The 25592-nt window shown below is 36.1% G+C and overlaps 1 protein-coding gene across 1 annotated transcript; it reads left to right on the top strand.

Annotated features, from left to right (window-relative positions):
• Positions 1–103: 103 nt before the first annotated feature.
• On the top strand, positions 104–25194 carry LOC133781544 (protochlorophyllide-dependent translocon component 52, chloroplastic-like). Its single transcript, XM_062220581.1, has 7 exons — positions 104–785; positions 21923–22113; positions 22528–22613; positions 23530–23675; positions 23793–23966; positions 24426–24613; positions 24930–25194. The coding sequence occupies exons 1-7, from the start codon at positions 261–263 to the stop codon at positions 25177–25179; spliced, it is 1560 nt and encodes a 519-aa protein (XP_062076565.1). The 5' UTR covers positions 104–260; the 3' UTR covers positions 25180–25194.
• The last annotated feature ends 398 nt before the right edge of the window (positions 25195–25592 follow it).

The following is a 25592-nucleotide window of genomic DNA, read 5'->3' as shown; positions in this document are numbered from 1 at the left end:
GATTGCCATTTTTAGGTTGTGTTTTCACATCATAGGCGAGGTTGGCAGTAGTATTCGAGAGTGTTCTTCTGACAGTAGGCCAGAACATGGGCCATCATGTTTGTGGGGATGGAGTGTTGTGTTCCCCAATAATTGTTCATTCTCAAACTCGATCATGATAATGGCTAAAGCAAAAGTCTTTTTATTTTCTTCCTAACCCACAATTCATTAATTAGATTTTTAGCTCCGAAAATAGTTGAGAGATCAAGCTGAAACCAGCCATGGTAGCTCTTAGACCAACCTCTGCATTTCACTCTCTTAACAATGGTATTCCATCGAGACTTGACACCAAACTCTTTCACTCCAACTTCAACACAATACCCACTTCATCTTTCTCGTTTGGTCAGAGGATTACTGTATCAAGATCCAAGCTTTTCACTTCTGTTTCTTCATCTGGTTCGACAGAGCTCGCTGACCCTTTCAAGCCAGATGAGCTTGAATCTCACCAAAACCCAGATGGGAAATTCGACTGGTACAGCCACTGGTATCCGATTGTGCCGGTTTGTGATCTGGACAAGAGGAGGCCGCATGGGAAGAAGGTGATGGGGCTGGATGTGGTGGTGTGGTGGGACAAGAATGAGAGTGCTTGGAAGGTGTTCGATGATAGTTGTCCTCATAGGTTGGCTCCGTTATCAGAAGGGAGGATCGATCAGTGGGGGAGATTGCAGTGTGTGTACCATGGTTGGTGCTTTAATGGCTCCGGCGACTGCAAGTTCATCCCTCAAGCACCCCCGGAAGGCCCCCCGGTATCTCTATTCTCTAACTCTCTTTGTTTATATATAACGGTCCTTATCTAAGTGCAGTCGATTCATACATAAAATTTCTATGTTAAAGGGAGCATCCAACTACCTGGAAAATTCTCTTGCAGTAATTTACTTTAAGTACTACCGGATGAGCTCTCTTTGTTCTCGACCCGTTAATAGTTTTTTGTGTGGTTTTTTTTAAATGACGGTGTATATTGTAGTTGTTTAGAGCATTCTGCAAATTTTTAGAAAATTTCGAATAGTTTATAGTACCGAAAATTAGATTCAAACATATTTTTTCACTCGCATAAAAAATTAATCATGTGTGCAACAAAATATTTGAATCTAGTTTTTGATACTATAAACTATTTAGAATTTTCTAAAAATGGCGTCGATGCTTTAAATAGTTACAATATATACGATCATAAAAAAAATTGCGTCGAAAACGATTCAAACGTCAAGAACACTGAGAGCTCTACCAATAGAACTTAAAGTAAAGTTCCTATAAGAGAATTCTTCGTATACAAGTATATAAATTTATATTTTAAAATTTATAAATTAAGAGAAATTGATGGAAAATGTTTTTTTTTTAATTTTGTAAAATAGTCTAAATAACACCTATTTAAAATTTGACCAGTTATCTAAAATTTTCGAATAATTATTTAAATATTTTAATTACTTATCTAAATTTTTTATTAGCTATTTAAAAATTATAAAAAAATATTTTGTAAAAATTTATTAAAACTAGGCTATAATACTAAATAACTAAAAAGAAAAACACGTTTTGCCAAAAGATTCATAAATTATTGAACATATTAAAGATATATAAATTAATTAAGATAAGCTTATCTTTTATAAAGAAACATGGATATTGACTGACAGAGGACATTTGTCCTTTTGTGCTTAATCTTTTTCTTTTTTTTTTTTAGGTTCTTTAATGGGCACTTTACACATGTATACTTATAGAATAAAATAATAGCAACTTTGTTAGAAATAAAATAATATACCCAAAATATATTGTTTATTATTATAAATAACTTATTTTATTTGATTTAATAAATAATAAACTTTCCTTAAATTAATCACAACCATTACAATTTTCCTTATATAACTTTATTAACCAAATGATTAATTCACTATATATTTCTTTAGGAAAATATTCATTTCAACGTAAATTTAATACTTAGGCTACTTTATTTTGGTATCACAGTGTAAATTTTTTTTTGAAATCATGTTATAAAATACATAGGATATTTTTTGGTATCACATACCACTTTGTAGTTAATTATGTATGATATTCACATTATATGAGATTGTATGTATACATAATAGCATCAAGTTATTTTTTATACTAATTAGTATCAAATTGTATAATTATAATGCATTTCACTGGTTAGTAGTTAATTGTTATAGAATACTTTTTAGTATTACATTATAAGAGTTACCACTTAGTAGCTATTTAGCCCAACCACATATAGCCCAATAATTGTTAAAGTTTCCCGAAAAAGACTTCACAAAGGTCCAATTTTAACAGTTCCTAGGGATTGTAAACTATTTACGAGATTTTGTCCCGCGACTCTCGGAACTGACAAGACCACTCAGCGACATGCTTAAAAAGCAGACTCCACCATAGTCACAAGAGCAAACTGTAGCAGTCAAAAAGCTAAAAGAAATAATGCAGACACTGCCACCTCTGCAGATTCCTTCTGATGGGAAAAGAATCCTACAGACAGATGCTAGTGATCAATATTGGGGAGCGGTCCTACTTGAACAAGACAAGACAGGGAAAAGAAAAATATGTGGATACAAGAGTGGCCACTTCAAAGATTCTCAGCTCCATTATCACTCAACCCTGAAAGAATTATTGGCGATAAAGATGGGTATCACAAAATTTGAATTCCATCTGATAGGGCACCATTTCTTGGTAGAAACAGACTTTGCCGCGTCAAAAGGAATGCTTAGCCTAAAAAAGAGCAAAACGACAAATGCCCAACTGTTGAGATTGGCAGTTTGGTTTGACAACTATTCTTTTGACATTAAACACATTCATGGCAAAAACAATATTGTAGCTGATTTCTTATCCAGATCACCCCTTGCTATAAATCTAGCCTCAGGATACTCACCAAGAATTATCTCCATTGTCATCTAAAAATCACCACATACAATCCTAATCATATTCATGATGGCCTCTTCCTCTTCTATCACACACACCCAATCTTTCCCCCGGGATGCAAAGAAGATCCTTTCAAAAAAATCCAAAAAATCAGCCAGAGAAAGAGCAACCCACAGAGCAATCTTCATCCAGAATCTCATGATCTCCAAGCTTGGACCTTCCATACAAAATGACTTTGGAATCTATCTAAAGTATCCATTTGCCCAAATCCTACCTCTCCGAGATGCTATCTTCACACCAAAACCGATAGCTCACCTTTTCTGGTACTTGGCCAGTGTCTTCACCATAGCTGTCGAAGTACAAACTATGGCCTTGCACACGTCCATAAAATCATTCTTGGACCAAGAAAGGTTCAAGCCAGCCTACCAAGTCCAAATGGATATTTTGTCCTGGTTTGCCCCACTGGAAGAATGGAAAAGGGTCTTATCAGCAGAATGGAAAAAAGTCCAAAATAACAGGCCCACTTTTATCTACCCACCAGGCCCAAATGTTGCCAGCTTAATGAACTGTTATACTATTCTCTTCCTTAGCATCAATGCCAAGCTCGATGCAGAACAGAATATAGTTACCAATCCAACATTCGAAGTCTACGGGTCAAAAGATAAACCATTATGTGGTCTTGGAGGCCAAGAGTACATGGACATCCAAGAAAATCTGTTTGAGAAAAACCAGATTATACCTCCGGAATTGTGGCCCAAACCAGAAGAAGATGCTCCTTGGGAAACATTCCCTTCCGACTATACTCGCAAAATAACAAGGGCCCTTGAAGCCTTCCATCTGTCAAAAAATGAAACAGATCAGGTCACCAAAATCGAAGAAACACTAGAAAAAAAATATCCGTCTTTGTACAAATTGACCGATACTGAAGGGGTAGTTTTGCGAAAAAATGACTACCTTGAAAATTCACAAAACCCATATGCTGAATCTGCAGATATGCAAGACCCCTATCTCTTCCATTACACAGGAGAAGAATGGAACGTGATGTACACAAAATACGACGCCTGTCCTCCAGCTGGCAGTGACGAGGATGAAGAACCGACAGGATGGAACCCACTTCATGAAGACCCAGCATATGACTGACTATGAAATTAGTCATGAGACAATATTTAAATAACTATTTCAGCCATAAGGTTTTGTTGTTTAGCCTTTTGTCTTTGTCGGGGAATCTTATCCCTTACCTATGCTTTTGTCTTTGTCGGGGAATCCTATCTTATCCCTTATCTTATCCCAACCATGGTTGGTTTTGACTAGGATGGGTTAAGTTTGTTGTTTGGTTAAGTTTGTTTGCTGAAGGATGTGGCTATATAAGGCCATCATCCCCCTTTGTGTAAATCAGAGAATTTTGAAGCAATAAAATACTAGAGTGTTTATTATAAAAAATGTTCTTCTAAATCCTTCCTTCAGAGATTTCTGAAGTAGAGATAGCATGCAATATGGATCATATCTAAAGGTAACTACTGTTATAAGTTTTTAGATTAACCTTCGAGTTAATAAATCTAGCAATCTATCATGTATGATCATAAGTCACGCAATTCTGAGTATGTAAGTCGTGCAGATTGGTGTGAAAAATTGCTGGGTTTATTGATTCGTTAGTTTGTCTTTATAACTTATAGCATGAACACCTTAATGGTATCAGAGCCATAATTCATCCTATCCTATTGACGAGTCTCTATCTCAAAATATGGCAAAAGAAACATCATCCACAAGCTCTGCAAGTTCTAGTACTCCTATAATATCACCCTTGTCACTTACTCCTTCCCTATCTTTCCGCAAATCCACAGCCAATAAACTTGACTTTCTTTACGAACTATCATATGTTCCTGAAGAAAACAAGATTGCCAACAACAACCTTCCCTTGATCAACCCGTACCAAATATTCCCAAAATCCATCACTCATTTTACCCGTTCCATTAAAGCACTTATCAAACCATCATATAAAGCCCCAAAAGAATATATCCAAGCCTCTAAATTCAGTGAGTGCCAATTAAGACCTACTCTTGAGGTCCAATTTGTCACTTTACAAATCCCTCCTGAGTTTATTCCCGAGTGGATTGCGCAAGGATTCACCCACATACACTTTGGTGCCATTCACTTAGCTATTTATCTTCATGGCTGAAAGGGCCTTCCAATCGGCTGCCGAATGGGTCTGCTCGACACCCGAATGAGGAAATACCAACATGCAAGCATTGCCACCATAGAGACTACATTAAACGCAGGAACAGTAATAACTACGCTGTTTCCCAACTTTAATATGTCTCTCAAGGACAACCGTTTAATTGATGCTTTTAAAGTAGAGGTCCAAATCTCTGGAATCGACCAAGATCTCACCTCCATTGGAGCTACCCTTCACTACCAGATGGTGTACAGACTCCAAAATCACGCTTTGGATCTTTTCTTGCCAACAGTTGCTGAAGCATTGCTGGTCACAGTGGACTCTACCCAAGCTCCAACATGCACTCATATTCCAAGGCAAATCTCTACAGATGATCCTATGAAGATTTTGCCTAGTTCATGGATAACAAATTATGAGATGCTCCATCAATCTCAAAAAGCTGTCCAGACTCTTACTGAACCATCTTATCATAAACGAGAAGATGGCTCTGTCGAAATAATCTTTGACAGAACTCAAACCAAGGCTCCCAGTTGCTTTACCACCCAGTATATGATGACATCCGTCACACCGGCTGATGTGGAAATCCAGTCTTTCGATTCTCAAGGCAGTCATATTTATGCTTTTGAATCTTCGGATGGACATAAGTATTGGAATGTGTGCGACTGCAAAAGTTGCCTAAGATCAGAAGAAGACATCCCAAAGTCAAAGCAACGTCCGAACTTGGGAAAACGACTTAAGCAGCGGCTAAATCAATGAGAAAAGGAAATAGGATTGTTAGGCCAACCCTATGGAAAGTTTGACTATATAGTCAAATATTCTACTCCCAAAGGCTTACCTGACTCTCCTCCAGAACCAACTGGATGAGACATTGAGCTTCCTCCCACGGGCTCTCAAGAGCCTCCACTTTCGGCTCCCCAACAGAACATTTTGCCATGCTACAAAAAGGCAGCAAAATGGATGCAACATCATGGCGAAACTTTTCCTGCTCAAAATCAATTCCAACAAATCCCACAAGTATGTATGATGACTACCCTGATTATGAGTTAGATTTTCCTCCACTTAAGAAATTTGACAAGCAAGCTGACCAAGGCACAGTCTCTCACCAACCAAAAGTTCAAAACTCTACAACTAGAAATGCAGACGGGACTCTCAAAACGATATCTCCGGCCGAAGAAGTTCTCAATTGGCAATCAGAAAATATGATTGCCTAAAACAAGGTCTTGAAACAAGTTGAGTTACAAAATACCAGAATAGAGACGGCAGTAAAACAATCCCAGAATACTGTCATTGACAAACTCACTGCAAAGATCCAACAGACTCATGAAGAGCTTCTAGCTATCATCAAAGCAAACTCAGTTCCGATGCCAGTATTTCTAGCAAAAGAAGCTGAGATGAAGAGCCTCAAAACCCAATATGAATCCCTCAAGAACCGGTTCTGCCAACAAGAGCCGACAATGACACCTTCAACCAGCTACTTGGGAACTTCGTCCCCGTTTGGGATAGCTACGACGCCAGTCCCATGGCAGTTTGCTGCAATACCAAAAACCTCTCAGCCTTTTCCTATTACCGGATCTGTACAAGAAGACTCTGTTGTAAGATTGAGGCGCATGCTTGATGAAAACCAACAACAGAAGTTAAAAAATGGAAAGAAAAAAGAATCACCGGGCCAAATGACAGATGAACTCAAACAACTTATGGTTCATCCAGCCGCAAACCCTTTGTCACAAATGATTCGCCATACAAGCACTCTCCACATCGCAGATAATGAAACAAACTCAGAGGATCAAAGTTCTTCGACTAGTTCAGGCAATTCTTCAGGAGTCTGGTCTGAAGAAATAAGCTCAACTTCTGATGATTCCATACTGAGTGACTCTGAGAGCTTATCCAGTAAAACTTTGTCTAGCGATGACGATGAAACAGTTCCACATCTGATGGTGCAACCAGCTGAATCAAACTCACAGACCGAACCAATTATCACAAGCGAAGACGAAAGTGGAAACGAATCAACAACACCACATGTTCCCCCAAAACGGAAAAGTAAAGGTTCAAATTTTCAAACTTTTACTTTAGATGACCTCCCTCCATCAAGATAGCGCGAAAGGTTCCAGGAGTTTCAAGCTTGGCTCAGCCTAGAATCACAAAGACCGGAAGCACAGACAGGAACGATTCTCCTCAGCTTTGTTTCCCGTTTTACAGGCACCCTACAAGATTGGTGGACAAGTTTGGGCGACTACAGACAAATGACGTTTTTGCAACTTCCATCTGTCACAAATGCCCTGACCTACCTGCATATTGAGTTCTGCAGACAAGATGCTCAAGTCACTGAAAGACTTCGTGCATAATTCTTTAAACTAAAGTGTTGTTCAATGGATAAGAGAGATTTGGAAAAGCATTACAAAAAGATGACTCAAACATTCTACCAAATAGGTGGAATTGATGACCCAAATCTAAAACAAGCGTTCCTCTCTTCCATACCAGAACCACTAGGAGAAGAAACCTTCAGACTTCTCTCGGGAACAGAAAGAACCTTAGCTGATGCTACGATTAGAGAAATTTATCAACTAGTTCTAAAGGCATTGGAAAAGATGTGCTCTCAGCATAAATTTATCCAAGAATTTATGAAACAATCCAAGAAGCTTGGAAATGTTTGCAGCCAAAAGGGACTACGAATCAAATGCCAGTCAGAATCAGCATGTTCCTGTCATCCAGAAAAAAGGAAACACAGCAAAAGGTTTAAAACCAATGGGACCTTTAAATTCTCAAGGGGAAAAGAACGCCGCTCCTTCAAGTTTCTAAGGAGGAAACGCTCTTTCAAGAAAAAGTCTGACAGATGTTTTATCTGTGGTGAAAAGGGACATTATGCCAAACAATGCCCCAAAGGGAAAACCGCCAAACTAATCACCCACATTCAACAAACAACGGGCATATCGCTCGAAGAAAATGATCTGGAATCCATCTTCTCTACTGATGACGAGATCAATTTAGAATCTCTCTGTGCGTTCGAACAGCAGAAGACCCCAGATGAGTTCTACCACGTGGTAGCAATCAATACAATACAACCATCGCCAATCATCTCTATGCAGATCCTCCCTACAAAGTATGCTCGGCTAGTCAAAGTAGCAGCCTTCTTCGACACAGGAGCATCATACACCATGATGAACCCTGATGTTCTCCCTCCAGAATATTGGAGGAAAGAAAAGCAATACTTCCACGCTGCAAACGGAAGTATCTTCTGTACAAAGCTCATCAGTAAACCAATCAAATTACAGTTCTTCCTAGGATGCTCTATTATTCATAGAGTAATTGGTTCAAAATTACCAGCGAAAGATTTAATCATTGGTTTTGATGTCTACACTAAGAAAAAGGGTTTGAGAATTCTTCTTGGTGGCCTTGGTTACAAACAACATTTTGCTCCATGGGAATCCATCCCCAACTATTTTCTCATGACTCCTGATCCATTCTCCAAAGTCAAACAAAGACTCATAGAAAACTCTTGTGCCACAAATCATGCTGAATTCCTCCAGAAATGTGACCACCCTCTTTGGAAAAATCATCAGTTTACCATTTAAGCTCAACGAAGATATTAACCCTACCAAGGCAAGCCACCTAGGTATGAACCCAGAGCATCAGAAAATGGCAACTGAGGAATGCAAAGAACTACAACAATAAGGACTGGTCGAACCAACAACCTCTTCATGAGCATGCCATGCTTTCTACGTCAACAAGAGATCAGAACAGGCCCGAGGAAAACAGAGGCTGGTTATCAATTATAAGCCTCTGAACGAATTTTTGGTAGACGACAAATTCCCTCTACCAAATAAAAATTCTCTATTTGCGATCCTGTCGAAGGCCCAAATATTTTCTAAATTTGACCTCAAGGCAGTGTTTTGGCAGTTGGGTATTAAAGAAGAAGAAAGGCGCAAAACGGCCTTCTGCATTCCGAACCACCATTATCAATGGACTGTCCTTCCCTTCGGTCTCAAAACAGCTCCATCACTGTTCCAAAAGGCCATGACTAAGATCTATGACCCTATTCTAGATAAGGTCCTAATCTACATTGATGACATATTGCTCTGCTAACAAGATGAGCAAGCCCATCAAAATCTTCTGGCCCAGTTCATATCTCTCACAGAAGCCCATGGGGTCATGCTATCCGAAAAGAAGATGATCATCGGACAAGCCCAAATTGACTTTCTGGGGATGAAGCTAGTTAAAGGCCAATATGAAGCCCAACCACATATAGCCCAAGAATTGTTATAATTTTGATGAAGCTCTGATACCATTAAGGTGTTCCTGCTATAAGTTATAAAGACAAACTAACGAATCAATAAACCCAGCAATTTCTCACACCAATCTGCACGACTTACATACTCAGAATTGCGTGACTTATGATCATACAGGATAGATTGCTAGATTTATTAACTCGAAGGTTAATCTAAAAACTTATAACAGTAGTTGCCTTCAGATATGATCCATATTGCATGCTATCTCTACTTCAGAAATCTCTGAAGGAAGGATTTAGAAGAACATTTTTTATAATAAACACTCTAGTATTTTATTGCTTCAAAATTCTCTGATTTACACAAAGGGGGATGATGGCCTTATATAGCCACATCCTTCAGCAAACAAACTTAACCAAACAACAAACTTAAACCATCCTAGTCAAAACCAACCATGGTTGGGATAAGATAAGGGATAAGATAGGATTCCCCGACAAAGACAAAAGCATAGGTAAAGGATAAGATTCCCCGACAAAGACAAAAGGCTAAACAACAAAACCTTATGGCTGAAATAGTTATTTAAATATTGTCTCATGACTAATTTCATAGTCAGTCATATGCTGGGTCTTCATGAAGTGGGTTCCATCCTGTCGGTTCTTCATCCTCGTCACTGCCAGCTGGAGGACAGGCGTCGTATTCTGTGTACATCACGTTCCATTCGTCTCCTGTGTAATGGAAGAGATAGGGGTCTTGCATATCTGCAGATTCAACATATGGGTTTTGTGAATCTTCAAAGAAGTCATTTTTTCGCAAAACTACCCTTTCAGTATCGGTCAATTTGTACAGAGACGGATATTTTTGTTCTAGTGTTTCTTCGAGTTTGGTGACCTGATCTGTTTCATTTTTTGACAGATGGAAGGCTTCAAGGGCCCTTGTTATTTTGCGAGTATAGTCGGAAGGGAATGTCTCCCAAGGAGCATCTTCTTCTGGTTTGGGCCACAATTCCGGAGGTATAATCTGGTTTTTTTCAAACAGATTTTTTTGGATGTCCATGTACTCTTGGCCTCCAAGACCACATAATGGTTCATCTTTTGACCCGTAGACTTCGAATGTTGGATTGGTAACTATATTCTGTTCTGCATCGAGCTTGTCATTGATGCTAAGGAAGAGAACAGTATAACAGTTCATTAAGCTGGCAACATTTGGGCCTGGTGGGTAGATAAAAGTGGGCCTGTTATTTTGGACTTTTTTCCATTCTGCTGATAAGACCCTTTTCCATTCTTCCAGTGGGGCAAACCAGGACAAAATATCCATTTGGACTTGGTAGGCTGGCTTGAACCTTTCTTGGTCCAAGAATGATTTTATGGACGTGTGCAAGGCCATAGTTTGTACTTCGACAACTATGGTGAAGACACTGGCCAGGTACCAGAAAAGGTGGGCTATCGGTTTTGGTGTGAAGATAGCATCTCGGAGAGGTAGGATTTGGGCAAATGGATACTTTGGATGGATTCCAAAGTCATTCTGTATGGAAGGTGTAATGCCCTGGTTGCCCCAGAACAATTACGGTGAACGGTGGACCGGAAATTTGACTCGCTACCTGAGTCCTTTGGTCAAAAACGTGCTCTAAGTGTAATTAACAGGTTAAGGTATAAAACCAGTAAAAAGGAAATGGAGATTTTCATTACAAACTGCTCTGCAGAGCTAACAAAACTTTTATAAGTTGCTCTCAGTACAAAATGGTCACTACTGTTTAAAATTTACAATCCCGCCGACCTGAGCGGCAAAAATAGGGTAAACCCCTTAGTTCCTCTGAGAACTCCTTGGCCGTGGTGGTCAAGCGGCCGCATATGTACACATCACCACATCAGCTCTCCACTCAAGGCTAGGTAAGCTTTTCTTTCCCTTTACCTGCACCACATAGCATCCATGAGCCAAAGCCCAGCAAGAAAACATAACACTTTTCAATAACATTATCAAATGATTATCATTATAATCACACTGAGTATAAAGCTTTCCAACAAGTGAGAACACAACTCATGAGGTCCTGATAAACCATACTGAGTGATTGACTAGCATGTCACTAATTCAAATGGAAGAGTGGCTGTTAGGTAAGCCACTAGCCTTCAACAGGTTCTGGTAAACCTTATTGAGTGACTGTCAAGCATGTCACTGTTTCAAGTGGGAGAGTGACTGCTAGGTAAGCCACTAGCCTCCAAGCGCTTATTTCATTCATCGACCCTCGGGGTCGGTCTGGCATTAATGCTCTTTGAGCCATTCAATGTTGATAGTTGATTAGATCCAATCTTTGTTGGCTTGCGTTACATGCTAAGGTCGTCCTGACTAATGAGTCAGCGCAATGTGACCAGTGCCCAATACCACTGCCGAACTTGACTAATAAGTCACAGCTTCACAGTTGATACTAGCACATTTGCCAAATCTGACTAATGAGTCAATACCATGCACAAGTGAGCAACATATGCTAAGCATTCTATATTCAATCCATGTCCATATTTACACAACCAACATGCCTCATGAATATCCATGCATATCACACTTGGGGTGCAGTTTTCTTACCTCTGGTTCGAGCTAGAATGAGTAAAAGAACGACCCTTGAGAACGATCAACCTTTAGATTCCTTAGCGGTTACCTAATCACAACCAATTATAATCCATTAATAAAATAAATTAATAAATGGTTCACAATCTAAAATCACATTCCCGGGATCAATCCCCCACTCTCGGGATTCTTAAAATACTCAAACGGGGCAAAGGAACCAAACCTCGAACCTTAAGGATCATTCCGAGCCCTAAAATAGGTTTGCTGAAAAATGGACTAGCGATGCAGCCCTGTTGAATGGCGCTGCAGCCCTATGAGTGGCGCTGCAGCCCTAATAAATGGCGCTGCAGCCCTATTTCCAAGTCAGAGAGCCCAGCTCTGAGCCCTGAATAGCGCTGCTGCGCCCTAAGTGGCGCTGCTGCGCCAATTACAGACCAGAGACTTTTTGGTTCATCTTCTGTGCGATTTCTCTTGAAACCGAACCCTCCAAACCAATCCAAAACCTTACCAAAACACCCAATTCAACCCCTAAACTTCATCTACATCATACCCTCATCAAAACCCAATCAATCTTACACAAAAACTCTCATTGATTCCAACTATCCACACCAAAACTATAAGCTGAAAACTATAAAGTAAAACAGAGTATGGCTTGTTTTTCATGGATGAATTCTTACCTCAAATGGAATTAAAGTCCTTTTCAATGGATGAACCGAGTCTACAACTCCCAAGCTTTGATTTCCTAGCTTGTATCTTCAAATTGGGACCAAAAACTTCAAAGGAAGAAAGAGAGAAATGGATGTACGGGAAGGGTAATTCTTGCTCTGTTTCTACAGCCATCCAAAGCCATATAAATCCAAACCCAAATGACTAAAATACCCCTAGGTCTTTAAAAGTTTCTAAAGCCTTCCCAAGGGCAAAGTTGGTACTTTCGAACCTATACCGTTAATCATAATTAACGCTTCCCAATTCCCGCTAATCTCAAAATTTTCAAACACCAATAATTCATGTCCCGTTACCCTTTTACTCCCGGCAACATTCTAATCATTATAACATCCCGAGACTCACCCCGAGCCTTGAACTTAATCCCGTTATGACTAAACCGCTACTTTAACACTTAAAGATCGTCTCATGCCGAATAGCTCGAACAAATCCACATTATAATGTGGCCTTAAAACATATCACCAACATACGAACAAATAAACAATTTACCCTCAACGGGCCAAATTACCATCACACCCCTGTAATTAAAAATATGGACTCACATGCATGCATTTCACATCATATTATAATATAATCAACATATACATGCATTTTATCAATTAATAACACAATTAAGCAAGTACGACCCTCCCAGCCTACTATTCACGCCGTTAAACACATCGGGGAATTCGGGGCATTACAGAAGGTCCAAGCTTGGAGATCATGAGATTCTGGATGAAGATTGCTCTGTGGGTTGCTCTTTCTCTAGCTGATTTTTTGGATTTTTTTGAAAGGATCTTCTTTGCATCCCGGGGGAAAGATTGAGTGTGTGTGATAGAAGAGGAAGAGGCCATCATGAATATGATTGGGATTGTATGTGGTGGTTTTTGGATGACAATGGGGATAATTCTTGGTGAGTATCCTGAGGCTAGATTTATAGCAGGGGGTGATCTGGATAAGAAATCAGCTACAACATTAATTTTGCCTTGAATGTGTTTAATGTCAAAAGAATAGTTGTCAAACCAAACTGCCAATCTCAACAGTTGGGCATTTGTCATTTTGCTCTCTTTTAGGCTAAGCATTCCTTTTGACGCGACAAAGTCTGTTTCTACCAAGAAATGGTGCCCTATCAGATGGAATTCAAATTTTGTGATATCCATCTTTATCGCCAATAATTCTTTCAGGGTAGAGTGATAATGGAGCTGGGAATCTTTGAAGTGGCCACTCTTGTATCCACATATTTTTCTTTTCCCTGTCTTGTCTTGTTCAAGTAGGACCGCTCCCCAATACTGATCGCTAGCATCTGTCTGTAGGATTCTTTTCCCATCAGAAGGAATCTGCAGAGGTGGCAGTGTCTGCATTATCTTTTTTAGCTTTTTGACTGCTACAGTTTGCTCTTGTGACCATGGTGGAGTCTGCTTTTTAAGCATGTCGCTGAGTGGTCTTGTCAGTTCCGAGAGTCGCGGGACAAAATCCCGTAAATAGTTTACAATCCCGAAGAACTGTTGAATTTGGACCTTTGTGAAGTCTTTTTCGGGAAACTTTAACAATTCTTGAGCTATATGTGGTTGGGCTTCATATTGGCCTTTAACTAGCTTCATCCCCAGAAAGTCAATTTGGGCTTGTCCGATGATCATCTTCTTTTCGGATAGCATGACCCCATGGGCTTCTGTGAGAGATATGAACTGGGCCAGAAGATTTTGATGGGCTTGCTCATCTTGTGAGAAGAGCAATATGTCATCAATGCAGATTAGGGCCTTATCTAGAATAGGGTCATAGATCTTAGTCATGGTCTTTTGGAACAGTGATGGAGCTGTTTTGAGACCGAAGGGAAGGACAATCCATTGATAATGGTGGTTCGGAATGCAGAAGGCCATTTTGGGCCTATCTTCTTCTTTAATACCCAACTGCCAAAACCCTGCCTTGAGGTCAAATTTAGAAAATATTTGGGCCTTCGACAGGCTCGCAAATAGAGAATTTTTATTTGGTAGGGGGAATTTGTCGTCTGCCAAAAATTCGTTCAGAGGCTTATAATTGATAATCAGCCTCTGTTTTCCTCGGGCCTGTTCTGATCTCTTGTTGATGTAGAAATCATGGCATGCCCATGAAGAGGTTGTTGGTTCGACCAGTCCTTGTTTTTTGTAGTTCTTTGCATTCCTCAGTTGCCATTTTCTGATGCTCTGGGTTCATACCTAGGTGGCTTGCCTTGGTAGGGTTAATATCTTCGTTGAGCTTAAATGGTAAACTGATGAAGAACTGATGATTTTTCCAAAGAGGGTGGTCACATTTCTGGAGGAATTCAGCATGATTTGTGGCACAAGAGTTTTCTATGAGTCTTTGTTTGACTTTGGAGAATGGATCAGGAGTCATGAGAAAATAGTTTGGGATGGATTCCCATGGAGAAAAATGTTGTTCGTAACCAAGGCCACCAAGAAGAATTCTCAAACCCTTTTTCTTAGTGTAGACATCAAAACCAATGATTAAATCTTTCGCTGGTAATTTTGAACCAATTACTCTATGAATAATAGAGCATCCTGGGAAGAACTATAATTTGATTGGTTTACTGATGAGCTCTGTACAGAAGATGCTTCCATTTGCAGCGTGGAAGTATTGCTTTTCTTTCCTCCAATATTCTAGAGGGAGAACATCAGGGTTCATCATGGTGTATGATGCTCCTGTGTCGAAGAAGGCTGCTACTTTGATTGGCCGAGCATACTTTGTAGGGAGGATCTGCATAGAGATGATTGGCGATGGTTGTATTGTATTGATTGCTGCCATGTGGTAGAACTCATCTGGGGTCTTCTGCTGTTCGAACGCACAGAGGGATTCTGAATTGATCTCATCATCAGTAGAGAAGATGGATTCCAGATCATTTTCTTCGAGTGATATGCCCGTTGTTTGTTGAATGTGGGTGATTAGTTTGGCGGTTTTCCCTTTGGGGCATTGTTTGGCATAATGTCCATTTTCACCACAGATAAAACATCTGTCAGACTTTTTCTTGAAAGAGCGTTTCCTCCTTAGAAACTTGTAGGAGCGGCGTTCTTTTCCCCTTGAGAATTTAAAGGTCCTATTGGTTTTAAACCTTTTGCTGTGTTTCCTTTTTTCTGGATGACAGGAACATGCTGATTCTGACTGGCATTTGATTCGTAGTCCCTTTTGGCTGCAAACCTTTCCAAGCTTTTTGGATTGTTTCATAAATTCTTGGATAAATTTATGTTGAGAGCACATCTTTTCCAATGCCTTTAGAACTAGTTGATAAATTTCTCTAATCATAGCATCAGCTAAGGTTCTTCCTGTTCCCGAGAGAAGTCTGAAGGTTTCTTCTCCTAGTGGTTTTGGTATGGAAGAGAGGAACGCTTGTTTTAGATTTGGGTCATCAATTCCACCTATTTGGTAGAATCTTTGAGTCATCTTTTTGTAATGCTTTTCCAAATCTCTCTTATCCATTGAACAACACTTTAGTTTAAAGAATTCTGCGCGAATTTTTTCAGTGACTTGAGCATCTTGTCCGCAAAACTCAATATACAGGTAGGTCAGGGCATTTGTGACAGATGGAAGTTGCAAAAACGTCATTTGTCTGTAGTCGCCCAGACTTGTCCACCAATCTTGTAGGGTGCCTGTAAAACGGGAAACAAAGCTGAGGAAAATCGTTCCTGTCTGTGCTTCCGGTCTTTGTGATTCTAGGCTGAGCCAAGCTTGAAACTCCTGGAACCTTTCGCGCCATCTTGATGGAGGGAGGTCATCTAAAGTAAAAGTTTGAAAATTTGAACCTTTACTTTTCCGTTTTGGGGGAACATGTGGTGTTGTTGATTCGTTTCCACTTTCGTCTTCGCTTGTGATAATTGGTTCGGTCTGTGAGTTTGATTCAGCTGGTTGCACCATCAGATGTGGAACTGTTTCATCGTCATCGCTAGACAAAGTTTTACTGGATAAGCTCTCAGAGTCACTCAGTATGGAATCATCAGAAGTTGAGCTTATTTCTTCAGACCAGTCTCCTGAAGAATTGCCTGAACTAGTCGAAGAACTTTGATCCTCTGAGTTTGTTTCATTATCTGCGATGTGGAGAGTGCTTGTATGGCGAATCATTTGTGACAAAGGGTTTGCGGCTGGATGAACCATAAGTTGTTTGAGTTCATCTGTCATTTGGCCCGGTGATTCTTTTTTCTTTCCCTTTTTTAACTTCTGTTGTTGGTTTTCATCATTGATGCGCCTCAATCTTACAACAGAGTCTTCTTGTACAGATCCGGTAATAGGAAAAGGCTGAGAGGTTTTTGGTATTGTAGCAAACTGCCATGGGACTGGCGTCGTAGCTATCCCAAACGGGGATGAAGTTCCCAAGTAGCTGGTTGAAGGTGCCATTGTCGGTTCTTGTTGGCAGAACCGGTTCTTGAGGGATTCATATTGGGTTTTGAGGCTCTTCTTCTCAGCTTCTTTTGCTAGAAATACTGCATCGGAACTGAGTTTGCTTTGATGATAGCTAGAAGCTCTTCATGAGTCTGTTGGATCTTTGCAGTGAGTTTGTCAATGACAGTATTCTGGGATTGTTTTACTGCTGTCTTTATTCTGGTATTTTGTAACTCAACTTGTTTCAAGACCTTGTTTTGGGCAATCATGTTTTCTGATTGCTAATTGAGAACTTCTTCGGTCGGAGATATCTTTTTGAGAGTCCCGTCTGCATTTCTAGTTGTAGAGTTTTGAACTTTTGGTTGGTGAGAGACTGTTCCTTGGTCATCTTGCTTGTCAAATTTCTTAAGTGGAGGAAAATCTGACTCATAATCAGCGGTAGTCATCCTACATACTTGTGGGATTTGTTGGAACTGATTTTGAGCAGGAAAAGCTTCGCCATGATGTTGCATCCATTTTGCTGCCTTTTTGTAGCATGGCAAAATGTTCTGTTGGGGAACTGAAAGTGGAGGCTCTTGAGAGCTCGTGGGAGGAAGCTCAATGTCCCATCCAGTTGGTTTTGGAGGAGAGTCAGGTAAGCCTTTGGGAGTAGAATATTTGACTATATAGTCAAACTTTCCAGATGGTTGGCCTAACAATCCTATTTCCTTTTCTCATTGATTTAGCCGTTGCTTAAGTCGTTTTCCCAAGCTCGGACGTTGCTTTGGATTTGGGATGTCTTCTTCTGATCTTAGGCAACTTTTGCAGTCGCACACATCCCAATACTTATGTCCATCCGAAGATTCAAAAGCATAAATAGGACTGCCTTGAGAATCAAAAGACTGGATTTCCACATCAACCGGTGTGACGGATGTCATCATATACTGGGTGGTAAAGCAACTGGGAGCCTTGGTTTGAGTTCTGTCAAAGATTATTTCGACAGAGCCATCTTCTCGTTTATGATAAGATGGTTCAGTAAGAGTCTGGACAGCTTGGAGCATCTCATAATTTGTTATCCATGAACTAGGCAAAATCTTCATAAGATCATCTGTAGAGATTTGCCTTGGAATATGAGTGCATGTTGGAACTTGGGTAGAGTCCACTGTGACCAGCAATGCTTCATCAGCTGTTGGCAAGGAAAGATCCAGAGCGTGATCTTGGAGTCTGTACGCCATTTGGTAGTGAAGGGTAGCTCCAATGGAGGTGAGATCTTGGTCGATTCCAGAGAGTTGTATCTCTACTTTAAAAGCATCAGTTAAACGGTTGTCCTTGAGAGACATATTAAAGTTGGGAAACAGCGTAGTTATTACTGTTCCTGCATTTAATGTAGTCTCTATGGTGGCAATGCTTGCATGTTGGTATTTCCTCATTCGGGTGTCGAGCAGACCCATTCGGCAGCCGATTGGAAGGCTCTTTCGGCCATGAAAAGAAATAGCTAAGCAAATGACACCAAAGTGTATGTGGGTGAATCCTTGCGCAATCCATATCAAATACATATCAAATAATATAATTTTGATGCATTTCACTAGTTAGTATATATTTGTTATAAAATATGCATGATACTCTTTGGTATCACATTGTAAAAGATACTACTCAGTAGCAAAATTATGTAGATATATGTTAAATAGCACTTTAGGGTGTCAGTGTCACCCTATATTACAATTGAAGAAATCTTTATAAGGAATTAAAGTGTTTTTTCTTCTAGGAAATAGAGTAATGTAATCAAAATGGTAACTAATGTATATGTTTTGATTTGAAATAAAAATGGATATAATAAAGTCGTAATTAAATTTTGAATGTTTGTTATATATGTTAATTAATACAAGAATATCTGTATATTAAAATATCCATAACAAATTAGTAATTATTTTTAATATAATGGGTGGGAGTGTAAATTTTCCTTCTTTAATTGTAAATGGGCTGCTAGCCCACTTTTAACCCAGCCCACTTTTAATTCTTTTAATTTTGTGGTTTTATTATTGTTTTCTATTTACTTTTTGTTAACGTAATTTATTTTATTTTATTTGTTAACTTTTCAGTCTCACAAAGTTATATAACTATTTGGGAAATCTACAAAAATGCACTAAAAGTTAAAAAAAATATGAAAAATATGGTATATTACAAAAATACGAAATTTTTTGATAAAAATACAGTGGCAAAAATGTAAATACGGAGTGACTTTTAAATCTTAAATAAAAGCGGTAAAATACATTTTTTTGTGATCAATGTTTATAAATTTATAAATATCTGTTACAAAATTATAAATATATTTTACATATTTGTAAATAATATTTACAAAATTTAGTTTTAGAATTGTATTTTTTTTTACATAAAACTTACGAACAAATTCGTAACTAATTTTTTATTTTTGTAGCAATAGTTTACAAATCTAGTTTCATAATTAGGAAAGATATTTTTGTGACTAACATTTACAAAAATAATTTATAGTTAAGAAATCGTAACCAAATTTACATAAAAATATTATACTTTCCATATGTTACAATATTGTACCAAAAAGTTACAGTAACCATCAAATTTATATTATACAACTTAAAAATATAAATTTAAGATATTCATTATTTATAAAACACTGTATTGTATATATTTATATAAAAATGCAGTTACGGAGTAGTGGATTACAATAATTTTATATACAAGTTTTACATTTTTGTAACAACAGTTTGTAAAACTAATTTCACAATCAAGAAGTTTATTTTTGTAACTAACATTTACATAAATATTTATAAAATTATTTAACATGATTGTTACAAAAATTTACAAAATTAATTTTTTAACTTTAAAATATATTTTTGCAACAAAGCTTAAATTTTGACTAGATTAAGATTTTAGTTTAACATTGAGTGTTGAGATTTCACTAGCTATGATTTTTAAAACAATATAATATTTTTTTATCACTATCTCTCCTACTACTATTAATATATGTTACAAAAATTCATTAATATGTATAATAAAATTGAAAGATTATTTATATCAATTTAAATAAAAATAGGATTGTAAACAAATTAAATATAAAAAATAATATTAAAGGAGAGAAAAAAGAAGAAGTGAAAAATGACATATTTAATTAGAAATTTTATGTCCGATACTAAGACAATATAATAAAAAAGTAGAAGAGAGTTGATATTAGAGAAAACTTATGACTGTGGTGTAAAATCACCGTATTTTAGTAATTAGTTTATATTACCGTATAAATCAATTTTTTTTCAATTACCGTGAATGATGTAATTTTCTCTAACTATTTTAGGGTCTAATTGGTTCGCAATTAGAAAACTATATTTTTGAAATGAAAATCTAAATTTAGTGACTAAAAACATATTTATGAAAATGTGATTGATTCAATGTATGAAAACTGTTTTTGAGTTTTAAAAAATTGAATATATGAAAATAGTGAAAACATGATTTTATTGTTTTCAACTTTCCTTCATAAAATCTGAATTCTGATTTGGATTTAATTTTCAAATATAGTCTACGAATTATTTATTTTTACGAGTTCCACAGATTTTAAAAAATCTAAAATCATAAAATTATATCCAAATTGGATACCAATCACACCCTTAATAATTATGCTTTTCCATAACTAAATATTAAAATTTCACAATTAATTTTGTACATGTACTGGTATTTGTTTAGAATTTGTTTTTTTTTAATTTTCTAAAAACTATTTAACTAAACTATATAATTATAATTATGGGATATAATTATAAGTAGATTATTTTTTTCACTAACATTAAAAGGTATTAGATAATTCTTTGGTAGGGACATAGAAAATGCCCATATTGTAAGAGCGTTTTCTAATTCTGGTATTTGAAAAAATTATGACCAATTTTTTTTTCATAATTGTGTATATTGTAGTTATAGCTGACATCTCACAAATTTTTGAAAAATTTCGAATAATTTTCAGTGCCCAAATCAGAGTTCAAACAGTCAATTACACGCGTGACTAAGTTTTTTTATACGAGTGCAAAACAACATATTGTTTGAACTTTGATGTTAACACTGTAAATTATTCAGAATTTCTTGAAAATTTGTGGAATGTCTGCCATAAATCTAATATATATTGTCATGAAAAAATATATGGGTTATAATTTTTCCAAATATCAGAAATAGAAAATGATCCTACGGTAAAGACATTTTCTATGTCCCTACTTTGCCCCCACTTTAGAATTATCCAAAAGTATTTAAGAAAATATTAAAGCAAAGATTAATGGTTTGAAAAATCTAATGCAACATTAAGTAATGAACGGAAATTTTTACATTTTTGATAAAAAGCACTTACTCCATTTATAACATACTTTTATTTACATTTCACTATTAATTTTTTCATACATGATATCTAGACAAAAAAAATTAATAGATTATTTTATTTGTAAAACTTTTTATTGAAACTAGATTAATTATGAGTTTATTATTCTATACCTTAGTTGATTATTAAAAAAAATCATATTTAGTTAATAAAAAGCGGGTAAAGTTATAATTAGTTGATATATTTCAATATTATATTTGTATATGATGAGTAGTGTAGAAGTTCAAGTAATAAGTAGAATTTAATATGGTATATATAGTACTACCATCAAGTTTGAAGTTTGCTTTTTTATATATATATATATATGTGTAAAATATGATTATAAATAAGTTAAATTAATTTCCATATATATATATATAGGGTTTTTCGAGAAAATTGTCTATCTTTTAAAGTTATTTTGCACTTTAGTATAGTTTTAATAATTTTTTGTAAAATTGTCTCTCATAATTTAGATAGTCAATCGAAAATTTGGACAAGTGGTCAAAAAATTCAAACAATTAGTCGAAAATATGAGACAACTGGTTGAAAAATTTAAACAGCTGATCGAACTTTAGATAGATATCATTTTACAAAAAAATTATTAAAAATAGGCTAGAATACAAAATTATTTAAAAAAAAAAACTATTTTCACAAATTTCTCATTTATATATATATATATATATATTGCAGGTTCACACATTGAAGAGAGCATGTGCAGCTACTTATCCAAGCACTGTCCAGAATGGTGTTGTGTGGTTTTGGCCCAACACTGATCCTCAATACAAAGATATTCTTACGAAGAAAAGGCCTCCCTACATTGAAGAGATAGATGACCCTTCATTCACTAGAGTTTCATGGGGCAGTAGAGAGCTTCCAATTGGGTAATGCCTTGTATACATATATATATATATACATATATTAGATAATTCTCATATAGGCACTTCTCTTTAAACTCTACCAATTTGGCTCTCAGTGTTCTCGATTCATGAACAGTTTTCGGCACTATTTTTTTATGGTCGTATATATTGTAGCTATTTAGAACATTTTGTAAATTTTCATAAAATTGTAAATAGGTTAAAGTACCGAAAAGTAAATTCGAATATGTTGTTGCACGCGTAAATAAATTATTTTATGTGCGTGAAAAATAACATATTTAAACCTAGTTTTCAGTGTCCTATATCTATTATTATATTTCAAAAACCATTTGATTTAATTCTGAATCCTAGATGATATCATCATATATATGTATTATTGTTTGTTGTTTTTAATAACTTTGCAATTTAAGTTTGTTTCAGATATGAAGTCTCAATCGAAAATATTATGGACCCTGCACATGTTCCTTACTCACACTATGGAATAATGAAGACTCCACTAAGGAAAGGTATATATTAAGAGCTTATTTTGTTTCTTTATTATAAAAATACTAGAATTGAGAATAATATATAATTATTTAGGTTAAAATATTTATCTAATTATTAAATTTTTACGTTTTAAAAAAATAATAAAAGATATTTATATCAGAATGACCTTGTGAATGAGATGATATTCTCCACCTGTGACAATAATTCTAGAAGATTTTGTCTAATCTTAAGCCAGATAAGCTACAAATTAATTTATCTTTTTTGAAAATTCTCTGTGGTATTTTTTTCATTCAACAAATTAACCCATCTTCTTTTTTTTTTTATAAGGCTCCACCGTAAATGATATAGAAAACCGCTATAGAAACCTGTAAAAAAAAAAAGTAAAACTGGTCTAAACGTGTCAAAAAGGTTCAGGTTGTTCAGCTTTATATATATATATAGGATAATTTTTTTATAAAAGTTTTACTTTAAGTTCTACCGGCAGGACTTTATTTCTCGATCAGTGAACAGTTTTCGGCGCGACTTTTTTTATGACCGTGTATATTGTAGCTATTTAGAGCATTCTGCAAATTTTCAGAAAATTTCGAATAGTTTACCGTACCGAAAACTAGGTTCAAACATGTTTTCCACTGGCATAAAAAAAATTAGTCACGCGTGCAACATGTTTGAACCTAGTTTTTGGTACTGTAAACTATTCAGAATTTTCTAAAAATTTGTAGGATGCTCTAAATAGCTACAATATACACGGTCATAAAAAAAATCGCGCCGAAAACTGCTCACGGGTTGTAAACACTAAGAGTCCTACTGGTAGAACTTAAAATGAAGCCCCTGTAAAAAAAAATTCTCCTATATATTATAGACATAGTTACATTAGTTGTTTGTAAATTTTAAGTAATTACCATAGAATATGACAAATTAATTTCTGTATTATAATAGGTGGGGCTGACAGAGAAGGTGGCATACCTTTGGAATTGATTGTGGAGAATCTTAATATTGATGGTTTTAGTGGAAAGCGAGAGTTTGCTACTAACATATTTTTTGCACCATCTTTGTATTGTTCTCGTGCCTCTTTTGGACCAAAGGTAACATATAATATATATATATATAAATTTATGAAATGTAACTACATGTAAGTATTAAAAAAAATCTTAAAAAGTTTGCTTTGATGATTTTTGCTTTTGTTTTGTTTTGTGGTTCAGAAAAAGATAGTTTTTGTTTTTAGCTGTGTACCAATTAGTCCTGGGAAGAGCAGAGTGATATGGACAAATGTAAAGAACTTTGGAATTTTGTGGAATGAAATGGTTCCAAGATGGATGTCTCATATTTCCCAGAACTTAATTTTCGATTCAGATCTAAGCCTACTGCATTCTGAGGTGATCATTTTTTAAAATCTTTATATATTATTTTTTGGTAGTTGCATCACTTTTGTCTTGAGAAATTATAACTAATTTTTTTTATATAAGAAAATTTTAAATTATTTACAATGCTAAAATCAGAATTCAAATAATCACTTACATGCGTGCTTGATTTTCTTTTTTTATACACGTGAAAAACAAACTATTTGAACTTTGATTTCGACATTGTAAATTTATCGAAATATTCTGAAAAATTAGCAGGATGTTTTTAACATCTAACATGTACGCTGTGAAACAAAAAAAAATTGAATTATAATTTCTCAAAGTACAAAAAAACAGATAAACGCCCTTCCTTAGGAACAAAAGTAATGTACCTACCTAAGGGTCTTTTCGAAATTTGTTACTTTTTTTTTTTTTTTGTAACATATTAGCTTTTTTCCTTGGTATATATATACATATATTTATATATTTATATAGGAGAGGAGAATAATGGATGGTGGGCGTGGGCAGTGGCACAAAGCATGTTTTGTGCCAACAAAATCAGATGCTGCAATCGTTGCCTTCAGAAATTGGCTAAACAAGTATGCCGGTGGCCAGGTTGATTGGAGACCCAAATTCACTACTGCTCTTCCTCCATCTCCTCCTAGACAACAACTTATGGACAGGTAGTAACAACAATAATTTTATTACCATTACAAGAAAAAATCCATCTTAAATGTTATCACAAACACAAACTAGATTAAAAGAAAATTATAACACTTTTTGGTTGGTTTTTCTATAGAATGTTACTATTTGGCACCAATACTACTTGAGGTAGCAACTCAACTCATGATTAATTAGCGATACTTTATAATATTTATTAAATTCAAATGTGTGGGATCCGATATTGGATTGTATCAATAACTGTATGACACCTTCTTGTGATGTTGGACACCAATGGTGCCCTTTAACAATACATTTTACTTCTTTTTTTTTGTTCAGGTATTGGAGCCATGTGGTGAACTGTCCCAGTTGCAGTGGTGCACACAAGGTTTTAAAAGTGTTAGAAGTAGTGCTACAAGTGGTCGCCATAGCTCTGATTGGATATGCTGCTGTTGCAACCAAACAAGGCCAACCATTAAAGACTGCCATGGTTTCTATAGCATTACTTTGCTTTGTTGCATCAAAGTGGTTGGCTCACTTTATCCACAAAGTCTTTCATTATCATGACTACCACCATGCTTTTAAATGAGTAAGTAGTAGGGAGTAGGGACTAGGGAGTATCGGTTATCGATTTATTTATCGGCGTGTTTACTTAAGGTCAACGGATATTATTTATAGTGTGGTAATGATTTCTATTCACGTGTTTATTAAAATAGAGAATAGAAAAACTTGGTTTGATAATGAATATTTCTCTCCTCAGTAATGGTTTCTATTTTTTAATTTTTTTTATCATAAAATAATTACTTTATATTTTTTAATTAAAAATCATAATTCAATCAATTTAAGCATTCTGATTACGTTTTTTGATGATGTAAATGACATAAAATGATTTCAATTATCTTTTCGAATAATTTTAGTAGACAACATAATACAAATAATAATTCTGATTCTTACATATTTTATTCTCATTTATTTCTCCATTAATTTATTTCGATTTCGATT

The sequence above is a fragment of the Humulus lupulus genome, chromosome 6 (genome assembly GCF_963169125.1).
Source record: "Humulus lupulus chromosome 6, drHumLupu1.1, whole genome shotgun sequence".
Lineage (NCBI taxonomy): Eukaryota > Viridiplantae > Streptophyta > Magnoliopsida > Rosales > Cannabaceae > Humulus > Humulus lupulus.
Note: the sequence above shows the minus strand (reverse complement) of the source record. Positions and strands in the feature narration are given on the sequence as shown.

Coding starts and splice junctions, on each gene's coding strand:
- LOC133781544 (XM_062220581.1), top strand. CDS start 261: ATGGTAGCTCTTAGACCAACCTCTGCATTTCACTCTCTTAACAATGGT. Junction 22,614..23,529: donor GAAGACTCCACTAAGGAAAG/GTATATATTAAG, acceptor GTATTATAATAG/GTGGGGCTGACAGAGAAGGT. Junction 24,614..24,929: donor AGACAACAACTTATGGACAG/GTAGTAACAACA, acceptor TTTTTTGTTCAG/GTATTGGAGCCATGTGGTGA.